This window comes from Cervus elaphus, chromosome 8 (assembly GCF_910594005.1).
Source record: "Cervus elaphus chromosome 8, mCerEla1.1, whole genome shotgun sequence".
NCBI classification, from domain to species: domain Eukaryota; kingdom Metazoa; phylum Chordata; class Mammalia; order Artiodactyla; family Cervidae; genus Cervus; species Cervus elaphus.
The window spans coordinates 4,098,657-4,110,734 of NC_057822.1; the positions used below are offsets into that span (position 1 = coordinate 4,098,657).

General features: G+C 57.0%; 1 protein-coding gene across 1 annotated transcript; it reads left to right on the plus strand.

Moving 5' to 3' along the window:
- Positions 1-4,819: 4,819 nt before the first annotated feature.
- On the plus strand, positions 4,820-7,016 carry FAM43B (family with sequence similarity 43 member B). Its single transcript, XM_043909049.1, has one exon. The coding sequence runs from the start codon at positions 4,957-4,959 to the stop codon at positions 5,926-5,928; it is 972 nt and encodes a 323-aa protein (XP_043764984.1). The 5' UTR covers positions 4,820-4,956; the 3' UTR covers positions 5,929-7,016.
- The last annotated feature ends 5,062 nt before the right edge of the window (positions 7,017-12,078 follow it).

The window sequence follows — 12,078 nt, forward strand, 5'->3', positions numbered from 1 at the left end:
AACTAAAGAGCCTCTTGATGCAGGTGAAAGAGGAAAGTAATAAAAATTGGCTTAAAACTCAACATTCAAAAAACTAAGATTATGGCATCTGGTCGCGTCACTTCATGGTAAATAGATGGGGAAATAATGGAAACAGTGACAGACTTTATTTTCTTGGGCTCCAAAATCACTTTGGACTGTGACTGCAGCCACAAAATTAAAAGATGCTTGCTCCTTGGAAGAAAAGCTATAACCAACCTAGACAGCATATTAAAAAGCTGAGACAGCATTTTGATGACAGAGATCCATAAATCGAAGCTACGGTTTTTCCAGTAGTCATGTATGGCTGTGAGAGTTGGACCATAAAGAAGGCTGTTGTTGCTCAGTCCCTCAGTCAAGTCCAACGTTTTGCAACCCCATGGACTGCAGCACATCAGGCTTCCCTGTCCTTCATTATCTTCTGGAGGTTGCTTAAACTCATGTCCATTGAGTAAGCGATGTCATCCAACCATCTCATCCTCTGTCATCCTGTTCTCCTGCCTTCAATCTTTCCCAGCATCAGGGTGTTTTCCAGTGAGTCAGTTCTTCACATCAGGTGGTCAAAGTATTGGAGCTTCAGCTTCAATGTCAGTCCTTCCAATGAATATTCAGGACTGATTTCCTTTAGGATGGACTGGGTGGATCTCCTTGCAGTCCAAGGGACTCTCAAGAGTCTTCTCCAACACCACAGTTCAAAAACACCACTGGAAGTGTAACAAGATGGAAAGGGGCAGGGCACAACTTTTGAAAGAGTGACATAGCCCAAGGACACAACATAAACCAATTAGGATCAAATGGGAACAAGATGGCAAAGGAGACTAGACCTTGATCCTCAATCAGCAAGTGAAATGACACACCCAGAGGTGCCCCAACAGTTCCAAGGCACTGTCAAAAGACCACGGAGTGGGTGGTGGCCTAAATCCTGGAAATCTCCACCCCTTCCCAAAAATAGTTGGCATAATCCTCCCACTCATTTGCATATGAAATTACCCAGCCTAAAAAAAAAAAAAAAAAAAAAAAAACTATGGTGTTGGAGAAGACTCTTGAGAGTCCCTTGGACTGCAAGGAGATCCAACCAGTACATCCTAAAGGAGATTAGTCCTGGGTGTTCATTGGAAGGACTGATGTTGAGGCTGAAACTCCAATCCTTTGGCCACCTGATGCGAAGAGCTGACTCATTTGAAAAGACCCTGATGCTGGGAAAGATTGAGGGCAGGAGGAGAAGGGGATGACAGAGGATGAGATGGCTAGATGGCATCACTGACCCTATAGACATAAGTTTGAGTAAACTCTGGAGTTGGTGATGGATAGGGAGGCCTGGTGTGCTGCAGTCCATGGGATCACAAAGAGTCGGACACAACTGAGCAACTGAACTGAACTGACTGATAAGAACTAACCACACTCTGTCTGTGGAGTGTACTTCTCTCTGAATCTGAATAAATCCACATCTTACCTATTACTTTGTCTCTCACTGAATTCTTTCTGTGATGAGACATCAAGAACCTGAGCTTCATTAGGCCCTGAAACCAGGTACTGTGGGTTTTGGCTGGGTTCGAGTCCCAGCCACATGGGTTCAAGTCCCAAGCAGGGTTTTGTCTGCTGAATCAGTCCCGAATATTCATTGGAAGGACTGATGCTGAAGCTGAAGCTCCAACACTTTGGCCACCTGATGCGAAAAGTCTCTAGACTTTCTGGAAAAGAGAAAACTCACTGGAAAAGACTCTGATGGTGGGAAAGACTGAGGGCAGGATAAGAAGGGGACGACAGAGGATGAGATGGCTGGATGGCATCACCAACTCAATGGACATGAGTTGGCGCAAACTCCGAGAGATGGTGAAGGACAGGGAAGACTGACATGCTGCAGTCCATGGGGTTGCAAAGAGTCAGACACTACTTAGTGACTGAAGAACAATAACAGCCATGGCTGGGAGAGAAGGGAAGGAAGACTTAACGGCAGAGACAGCCTTGAGCTCTACCTGGATGAATGGGACCAGGCTGGCCTCTCCAGCCTGCTGAATACAAAGAACAGTGGAAGTTCCTGGGAAGCTGGGCCTTTCCAAGGAACAAGTTTAGAGGCGGAAGAGCTGAAGTGGGGAGGTGGGGGGGGACACCAAGCCCAAGGGTGTAAGAAGGACCCTGAAAGGAGGATCGGTCCCAAGGAGGCTGTGGGAGGAAGGAATCCTAGCCATGGAGGCCGAGGTGAGTTGTCAACAAGGTAACAAAGTGGCTAATGATGTCAAATGCTGCTTCGTGGTCCAGAGGACTTAACACAGACACAGGGCACTGCACCCTGTGATCTCACACTGTCCGGGGAGACTGCCCACCACCACCACCCACAGGAGGCTTTTCCAAAAGCAGTGAGAAGGGACAGAAGCAGGACTACGTGAGGGCGTCTACACTAGGCTCCCAAGCGTGCACTCTGTGATCTCACACTGTCCGGGGAGACTGCCCACCACCACCCCCCACAGGAGGCTTTTCCAAAAGCAGTGAGAAGGGACAGAAGCAGGACTATGTGAGGGCGTCTACACTAGGCTCCCAAGCGCAGCACATTTCCACCCACAGCACCCCGTCCCTTCTAGTTCTCTGGGAGGCAGGACGCTTAGTTACTGGATCAAAGGCAGGCAGTGCTTGGGACACACTTGGCACTAAAGAAATGGTTGGTCAGCAGAGATCTAAACTGAACGGGGCTTCCTGGGTCACGACATGGGAACCCCAGCAGCCCCAGGAGGCTGTGCCTTCCCCAAAGCTTGGAGGCAGCTCGGCCGCACAAGCGGAGACTTCGCTGCTGGCTGCTCCCACCTGCCTCCTCATGCTCATGGGGAAGAGGACCTCAGAGGCAGTGAGGTTCACGGGGTGGCTCCTCCTGCCTCCCAGAGCCTGTTTTCTCATGGAGAAAGGACAGGGTGGGGACAGTAGGAGGCTTCCATCCATGTCCTTCTTCAGTGATTTTTTTTTTTTTTTTAGCCACAAGCACATATTACTTTTATAATGAGCAACAAAGAATAAACACATTTTCAAGTTGAAAATAAAATGAGGCTGCAGGAGGCCAGCCCATCTCGGAGGCCCCCTCCAAAGCTAAGATGCTGCAATTCTAAGTAATTTCTTGTCTTTATTTGCTTGTCCTGTGAGGAGCATTTGGTGAAGCAGCCTTGTGTGTGTGTGTGGCGGGGGGGATACTCTTGTATTCCCCCCACAGATGCTGGGCCCAGCCGGCTGGCCCCGGACGTATGTTGCCAGCCTGTGGGACATATCATCTTCCCAATGTCCCCACTCTGGGAGGTCACCTGGTGTGACGGGGCCTAGCCCAAAGCTCTGGGCTCATTCCTGGCCTGGAAGACTCCCCAAATGACCTGTTCTAAAGCCACAGAAAGGGCTTGGGTATGGGCTCTGTGGGATACTCCTGGAGCCCCATTGGAGCAGTCCTGGAGTTCTAGGGAGTTTGTTGTGGTTTAACAAATCCTGGAAAGGGGGAGTTGTGGCCCCACGCCCAGGGCCCACTGCCTCTTTCCCAGCACAGAACTCCCTCCCTAGTAAGAGCCCCACTGGAGGGTCTCAGGGCAGGATAGAACATCCCCCATCCATACCCAGTATATGAAGAACTCACAGAAGAGGGAGGGCCCCCACGTGGGTCAGTCAAGCCTGAGTGGGACCCTAGTTCCACCTCCTATCAGCCCTGTGACCTTGGGCAAGGCCCTTAGCTGAGGCCAGGCTATCCTGAGATAAAGAGGTCAAGAATGCAACGCCCCCAGCCCCGCCCAGGTGGTGGGGAGCAGGAGAGGTCTCACAAACCGCAATGTAACCTGTTTAATGCTGGGAGGGTCCAGAGGCTGCCCTTTGGCCAAAGGAGCTTTTAATCTGCATTTCCCCCACAGACCCTGGTCGGCTCTGGAAGTTTCCCCACCCGCAAAGCGTCCCCTCCGGCGTTAGTCCAGGCGATAGCCACTACCAGCCGCTGCAGCGGGGGGACTGGTCTCCCAGCCCCGGCGCACCGGGCTGGCCCACGACCTTGGAGGAACCCGGGAGAGAAAGCTTCACCCAGCGACAGTACTTTTCCACTGCACTGCTCGGCCACCTCGGCTGGCTTTCTGCTGCGCAGATAGGAGGCGAAGGGAGCCAGGCCGGCCCCGGGAGGAACCCACCCGAACTCGCGCTCAGAGCCGCGGGGAGGCAGGAGCTGCGGGTAAGGGGCAGTGGGCATCCGAGAAAGAGGAGGGGGGCACCGAACCCTCCCAGAGGGGCTGAGAGGGCGACCTGAGAAACTTGCACTGTCAAAGCCCTTGGGTCGATTTCAAGCGCTTCCTGCTCCTTGACCTCCGACAATAATGATTAAACCCGACCCACCGCGCCTGTGCCGGGTCTCAGGCGAAGAGCCCCGCTGGCCGGCGCGGGGGGAGGAGACGGAGGAGGGGACGAGAGAGCTAGCGGTCCCGCCCGGTGATGTAGGCAGCCGGGGGAGGTGGAGCCGCGACGCCTGGAGGAGTCCCCACCGCAGTCGCGGCTCTCGGTCTACCCCTCCGAGCAGCCAGCCTCCAGCCCCGGCTCCGGCGACCTCCCCGCCGCCGCAGTTTGGGCGGCTGGGACCGCGGGGTGCCCCCCTCTTCGTATCTGAGGGGGCGCGTCTCCACCCCGCCCAGCCCCTGCCCCTCCTGGCTTCCCGGACGGCTGGAGCGACTCCCGGGGAAAGCTGTTCCCGGACGCTCAGGGCCGTCGCCCGGGCATCTCGGCTGCCAGCCCGCTGGGCACCGGGCATCTGCGAAGCCAGCTAGCCCTGCCTGGCACTGGGCATCTGCGGGCACCGATTGTCCCCGGCGCCGCCCAGCTTCTCGAACGCCCTGGGCCGCGGGCTTCTGGGCGCGCTCCCCTCCCCCGGCCGCCGGGCCGGCCGCCCGCGAGCTCCCGGCGCCCCCAGCCCCTCGGGCCGCCGCCGCAGCCGCCGCGATGCTGCCCTGGAGGCGTAACAAATTTGTGCTGGTGGAGGACGACGCCAAGCGCAAGGCCAAGAGCCTGAGCCCCAGGCTCGCCTACACGTCTCTGCTCTCCAGCTTCCTGCGCTCCTGCCCGGACCTGCTGCCCGACTGGCCGCTGGAGCGCCTGGGCCGCGTGTTCCGCAGCCGGCGCCAGAAAGTGGAGCTCAACAAAGAGGACCCGACCTACACCGTGTGGTACCTGGGCAACGCCGTCACCCTGCACGCCAAGGGCGACGGCTGCACCGAGGACGCCGTGGGCAAGATCTGGGCGCGCTGCGGGCCGGGCGGGGGCACCAAGATGAAGCTGACGCTGGGGCCGCACGGCCTCCGCATGCAGCCGTGCGAGCGCAGCAGCCCGGGGGGCCCCGGGGGCCGCCGGCCGGCGCACGCCTACCTGCTGCCGCGCATCACCTACTGCGCGGCGGACGCGCGCCACCCGCGCGTCTTCGCCTGGGTCTACCGCCACCAGGCGCGCCACAAGGCGGTGGTACTGCGCTGCCACGCCGTGTTGCTGGCGCGGGCGCATAAGGCGCGCGCCCTGGCCCGCCTGCTCCGCCAGGCCGCGCTGGCGGCCTTCAGCGACTTCAAGCGCCTGCAGCGCCAGAGCGACGCGCGCCACGTGCGCCAGCAGCACCTCCGCGCCGGGGGCGCCCCCGCCGCCTCGCTGCCCCGCGCCCCGCTGCGCCGGCTCCTCAACGCCAAGTGCGCCTACCGGCCGCCCCCCGCCGCCGAGCGCGGCCGTGGGGCGCCGCGCCTCAGCAGCATCCAGGAGGAGGACGAGGACCAGGACGAGGACGCGGGGCCGCGCGAGCGGCCGGAGGTGCTCAGCCTGGCCCGCGAGCTGAGGACGTGCAGCCTGCGGGCCGCCCCGGCGCCTCCGCCGCCCTCGCAGCCCCGCCGCTGGAAGGCCGGCCCCCGGGAGCGAGCGGGCCAGGCGCGCTGAGAGCCGGAGGTGGGGGGCGCGGGGCGGATGGACAGGCCTCGCGGCCCCAGAACCGGCCGGCCTGACGTAGAGCCTCCGGCCTCGGCCCTGCCCACTACGGCTTCCCCGTGGTCCCCCCACCCCGCCCTTGCCTCCCTCGTAGTCTCTGTCTGCCCCGCGCCTCATCCTGGCTCAGGGTGACGCCTGACATGCCCTTGAGTGTGGGGGGCGGCGAGCTGGGGGAGCAGCAGTATTCCGTGTTCGCCCCCCACGCCCGGAGTCTGCCGGCACCCTCCACTGTGGAATTGCCTCCCCGACGCTTAACACCAAGCTGCTTTGCCCATAGGCCACGCCCTGCCTCCCCAAACATCCTCTCTAGAGAAGGGGGCTTGGGGAGGAGACTCTTCCAGAAAACCAGGAGGGTGGCCTTGGATCTTGGCCGCGGGGGGAGACAGTGGGTCTGCCCGTAGCCAGGGTAGCCCTGGGCAGGCATTCTTAGAGCGGGAAGAATAGTGGCCCCAGAGAGCTGAGGCCAGGCCCCAAGTGGCACCTGAGTCTACTGCCATACCACACAAGGAAGCGTGCCCAGCCTCTACGCATGGCCTCTCCACCCCTTGGAGGACTTCTGGGACTTGGCTGCTCTGCCTGTAGAGAAAACGGGGATGTTCCTACCACCCCGAACAACAGACGGCCAGGAACAGCCCTGTGCAGCAGGCCGCGGCCCAAGCCTGTGTCCTGGTGCCCGCAGGCCTCCTCACCCACTGTCTTTCTGCATACAAATGTGTGTGGGTCCTCACTCGGCGCCCCACAGCTAGGACCAAGACGTGGCCTCCAACGGAGGTAAGAGGACATCTGGCAGGTGTTTGAGGCACTGACCACCCAGCAGATGGACAGGGGAGAGATGTCCCCAAGCCAAGGCTTGGCAGAGCCGGAGGGTACTGACAGCACCCGGCTTCTGACAGCAAGATGAGGCTGGAGAGTGCGGTGACCCCACCAGGGGAGCGGGCCCCTGCCCACGTGTCTTTTAACAAGGTCACTAAAAGCCCAAAGATCTATGTGTCACCAAATGATCATTGTAAATAAACCGTTCCTGCTTTTTCAGCCTGTCACCACTCTTGTGTTGTGCTTGATGCCAGGCCTGTTGACGGTGAAAAGATGATCATCAGACCCTTGAAGGGCAGGAGAGGTCCCAGGAAGCATCCCCCGTAGCAGCTGGAGCCAACTCTCAGGAGTGGGGGGGTGACGAGAGAGTTGCTGCCAGGACCCTGTTCCCTTCATGTCAGGAGAGGAGACAGAAGCAGGTGCCTTGCCTGCAAATCACATGGGCTAAGCCTGGGAGGGGTGTCAGCTGTCTGTCTCGGCCTCCTGGAATGTCTGTCTGCCTGGGCACCAAACGCAAGTGTCTCTGGAGCATTTGGGCGAGGAGGGGGCAGGGGGCTGGGACCTTCTCATGAGCTGTGTATCTTTGAGAAGGGGTGTGTGTGTGTGTGTATGTGTGTGTGTGTCGAGGCAAATGGTATTTGCTGGGTCTCCTTGGGGATGTAAAAGAGAGGGGTGAGCAATCCAGTTTGCTTTCAGAGGAGCTGGAGAGGTCTATCGAGACCTTTAGGACAGCCTGAGTCCTGAGCTTGGATATCTTTTTTATTTCTGTGCCGAGTTGGGCACTGATCCCAGGCTTGTCCAGAGCCCAGACAAGCGGCCTCTGCAGTCAGCCGCCATCAGGACGGCTCTGTGTCCTGCAGAACTGAGGGCACCCCTGTCACTTCAGCCTGGCGGAACACAGGCAGGGTCAGGGGACTTTGAAGGGGCAGGCTGGGCTTCATCACGCGTTTGGGGAGCGACAGGGGCCCGCTACCGCTCACTGCGTGTTCACTGCTTCCCTCTTACCGACCTCCAGGGATTTGCTGGGGTTTCTCCCCATACGGAGAGATAGGAGAGAGCTGGGAGCAGAGGAGGGGCTGCAAGCCAGCCCCTGGTGTTGGAGGCAATCTCACCCAGAAACACGGCCGCAAGCACAGCCTCTTTAATCAGAAGTGTGCAGCAGAAATGTACTGAACGCCTGCCTTGGGACAGACGCGGAGCTAGGTCCCAGCGGTCCGGGAGGCCCTCCCCCGTGGCTCACACATTCCCAAGTGAAATGCACATAATTAAAGGAACAGTTGCAATGTCATAATTCACAAGCAGGCTCTCAGTCTTAGCCTCTGAGCCTCCGCTTGTCTGCAGCAGCCTCCCAAAACACAGACACACACAGACACACACAGACACACACACACACACACACACACACGACTGCCTTCTTCCCCCCGTTCACGCTCTGTTCTCTAGATCGGGAGTTACAGGACCAGACTGCAAGGACTGTCTGCCTCCTCCAGCTGTGTGATGCTGGGTAATGCATTCAGCCTCTCTGGGCCCCGCCTTTATCGATGGTAAAGTGGGAGACAGCTGATTCCTGTTCACAGTCTGATTGTAAGAAGGAAACAGAATGACGTCTGTGGAAAAGCTTTGGCAAATGACAATGCCCATATGAAGAACCACCATTTTACCCGTTTCTTACTGTTCAGTCACTAAGTCGTGTCTGACTCTCTGAGACCCCCAGGACCCCCAGCACGCCAGGTTTCCCTGTCCTTCACCATCTCCCAGAGTTTGCTCCAGTTCACATCTATTGAGTCGGTGATGCCATCCAGCCATTGCATTCCCTGTCACCCCTCTCCTCCTGCCCTTAATCTTTCCCAGCATTGGGATCTTTTCCTATTTTACCTTCTGTTTAGGTTAGGATTTTTAGTCTGCCTTCCCCCAACCCCTACGCCACTCACCCCTGGCAATGTTGATTATAAGTCGTTTTTATCTCTCTCTCTCTCTTTGCCACACTGCATGCTTTGTGAGTTCTCAGCTCCCCCCAACCAGGGATTGAACCCGGGCCAAGGCAGTGAAAGCACAGAATCCTAACCACTAGACCACCAGCGAACTCCCGCACCTCCATTCTCACTGTGTGTGGCGGAGGGAGGCCCTGGTCCACCTTCCCTCTCGCAGTCGAGGATGAGATAAGCCACAAGCTGGCCGGTACAATGCCGACGGCCACCAGACCCCAGAGGGGGTGTTGGGGGCAGCTCCAGCCCCCCAGGCCCCAGGCTTCATTGCTCCCAAGGGAGGGAGGTCCAGCCTGGGAAACACCCCCTCCTTCTCTGCACTGACTTTGCCTTTATCCCCTGAGCTTAGACACAAGCTCAAGAAGATCCCTGAACCATTGTGCAAGCCATCCGGCGCCCGTGTCTCATTTCTGTCATCCTTTCCCCACCTGTAAAATAAAAGTGGGAGCATTCTCTGAGTTCTGGGTTTCCCAGGTGTGCCCCAGGAGCTGCTGTGGGGAGTGATGGGGCGATGGAATAGGGAGGGCCCCCCAACCTGCTGTAACTGGAACGTCTTCTCTGTTTTCCCTTTGGGGTTTATGGGGTTCCAGTTGAATAATGGGAGCCCACCTCGCCACGTCATGTCCGACTCTTTGCCGCCCCATGGACTGTAGCGCGTCAGGCTTCCCTGCCTCTCACCACCTCCCAGAGTTTGCCCAAGTTCATGGAAACCTGCAGATTTTTCTTTTTGGAGGTCTTTTGTTGGGGGGAGGGGGGTAGGTTGGCCATACCATGCAGCATGTAGGATCTTAGTTCCCCAACCAGGGATCGAACCTGTGTCCACTGCAGTGGAAGCATGGAGTCTTAACCAACTGAGCCAGAGAAGTAATGCTGGGATGTGAACGTGGCAATGGAGGGCGTCCCAGAAACAACACACAGCCAGGGACAACTCCGGCAGTGTGTCTTCCCGGGACCTCTGGGGCCTTGTCTGCTGCTCTGATCCCACTCGAGAGGGGCTGGGCCGTGACCGGTGTGACTGGGCCGCAGCTCACAGCTCCAGCCACCCATGCCTTCCTGACTCCTGTTCCTCCCCTTCCATACACAGACGTGCTCCCAGGTCCCCAGACCTTGCCGTGTGCACCCACGTCCAGGCCCAGGCTCCTGCCATTCTCACCACCTCGAATGTCCTTTCCTTTGGCCGCACGTGTTCAGCCCTACCCTCTCACAAGGAACAGTCCCGCCTCCTCGGAACTTTCCTTAATGCACACCCCTCCTCCACTCCTGCCAGATCCAGGGGTCATCTCTCCTCTCGGACTCAGAATGGGGCCTGTGCTGTTCTCGTGGTCCTCATCAGGTGACACCTCGGATTCCTGTTTTTATGGAAGTGTCTTACCTCTCATACTGCTTCGTAGATTCGTATTCATTTCCCCATCCCCTTCAGTACTCCTTGGCAGGAAAGTTATGACCAACCTAGACAGCATATTAAAAAGCAGAGACATTACTTTGCCAACAAAGGTCCATCTAGTCAAGGCTATGGTTTTTCCAGTGGTCATGTATGGATGTGAGTGTTGGACTATAAACAAAGCTGAGCGCCAAAGAATTGATGTTTTTGACCTGTGGTGTTGGAGAAGACTCTTGAGAGTCCCTTGGACTGCAAGGAGATCCAACCAGTCCATCCTAAAGGAAATCAGTTCTGAATATTCATTGGAAGGACTGATGCTGAAGCTGAAGCTCCAATACTTTGGCCACCTGATGCAAAGAGCTGACTCATTTAAAAAGACCCTGATGCTGGGAAAGATTGAAGGCGGGAGGAGAAGGGAATGACAGAGGATGAAATGGTAGGATGGCATCACCAACTCAATGAACATGAGTTCGGGTAAACTCCAGGAGTTGGTGATGGACAGGGAGGCCTGGCATGCTGCAGTCCACGGGGTCGCAAAGAGTCAGACACGACTGAGAGACTGAACTGAACTGAACTTCAATACCTTGACCACCGCAGAGCAGAGAGTGAGGCTCCATAGTAACTTGTTGAATGAATACGTGAATGAATGAGCCAGACGGAAGAGCCATCACGGGATAGGAAACCAAGTGGGTGGAGGAGCGTTCCTTCTGCCAGGCTTCTGCCTGGGGAGGCTGAAGGGGAGCTATCCTCAGATGCCCTGCTCAGGGGGATGGCTATTCTTGGGGAGGAAAACCGTGGCCCAAGAGATGAGGCCAGCGGAAGAGACCGCAGACCCTGTCCCTGGGGTCCGCTCTGAGTTCCAAAGCCCCAGGTTGGGGCCTCCTCCCTCTCTGGTCTAGTCCAGCCCTGGCAGAGGGCTGCCACTCACAACACAGAGCAGCTCCTGGCAGACACCAGCCACCCTCTGGGTTCGCAGTCTGGGCAGCCGGAAGATCATCCAGACAGATGCCATCTCTAATTTAACACAGGCGGTCAGACCTTGGGCTTGGGCACAGGATGGACCTGACTGCCGGTCCCAGGGCTGCCACTTGATGACGGCTTTATAACTCGGAGCAGGTTTCTGAAAGCTTTCGGCGCCTTGATTTTCCATCTGTAAAAACAGGGGTGGGTGAGTTCTAGATTTTATACAGTGGTTGGGAGAATGAAAGCTTTGCACATCTGAATAATTTAGCACAGTGCCCAATGCACACAATAAGCTGTAACTGCTGCTCTTGTGTTGCAAAAAAATGATAATAATATAATTTTTACCTGGCACTCTCCTTACTGACAGCCCTGGGATGAGGAGATCAGGTCCCTGAAGCACTAAATATGCTGCTTGTTCATGCCCTGGGGTGGCATCATCTCTAAATCACGGTAGAAGATCCAGCTTCAGCTTGTCTTATTTTCCTCTCCAGTTGTTCAGCCGCATGAGCGTGATTGCCTTAACACTAGATTAGATCTAATATCTTATGCTTTTGCATCTCCTTCTCGCCTGAGCACCCGGCACAATGCCAGGCGCACAGTGAGCACGTCAGAGGTCAGTGAATGAATGAATGATTAGCTGCTGCCTGCAGCAGTGTTGGCACATAGTCTTCCCAGCTAAGGTCTTCAGAAAGCTGGGGTGCCAGTCCTTTGTGGTGATGGGCCAGTTTCCCTCCAGCTCCTGTCTGCCCTTAGCTACGGGCTATGGGGCAGAGGAGGGCTTCCCAGGTGGCGACTAGTGGTAAAGAGCCCACCTACCGATGCAGGAGGCATAAGAGACGTGGGTTCAAGCCATGGGTCAGGAAGATCCCCTGGAGGAAGGCACAGCAACCCACTCCAGTATTCTTGCCTGGAGAACCCCATGGACAGAGGAGCTTGGCGAGCTACAGTCCTCGGGGTCAC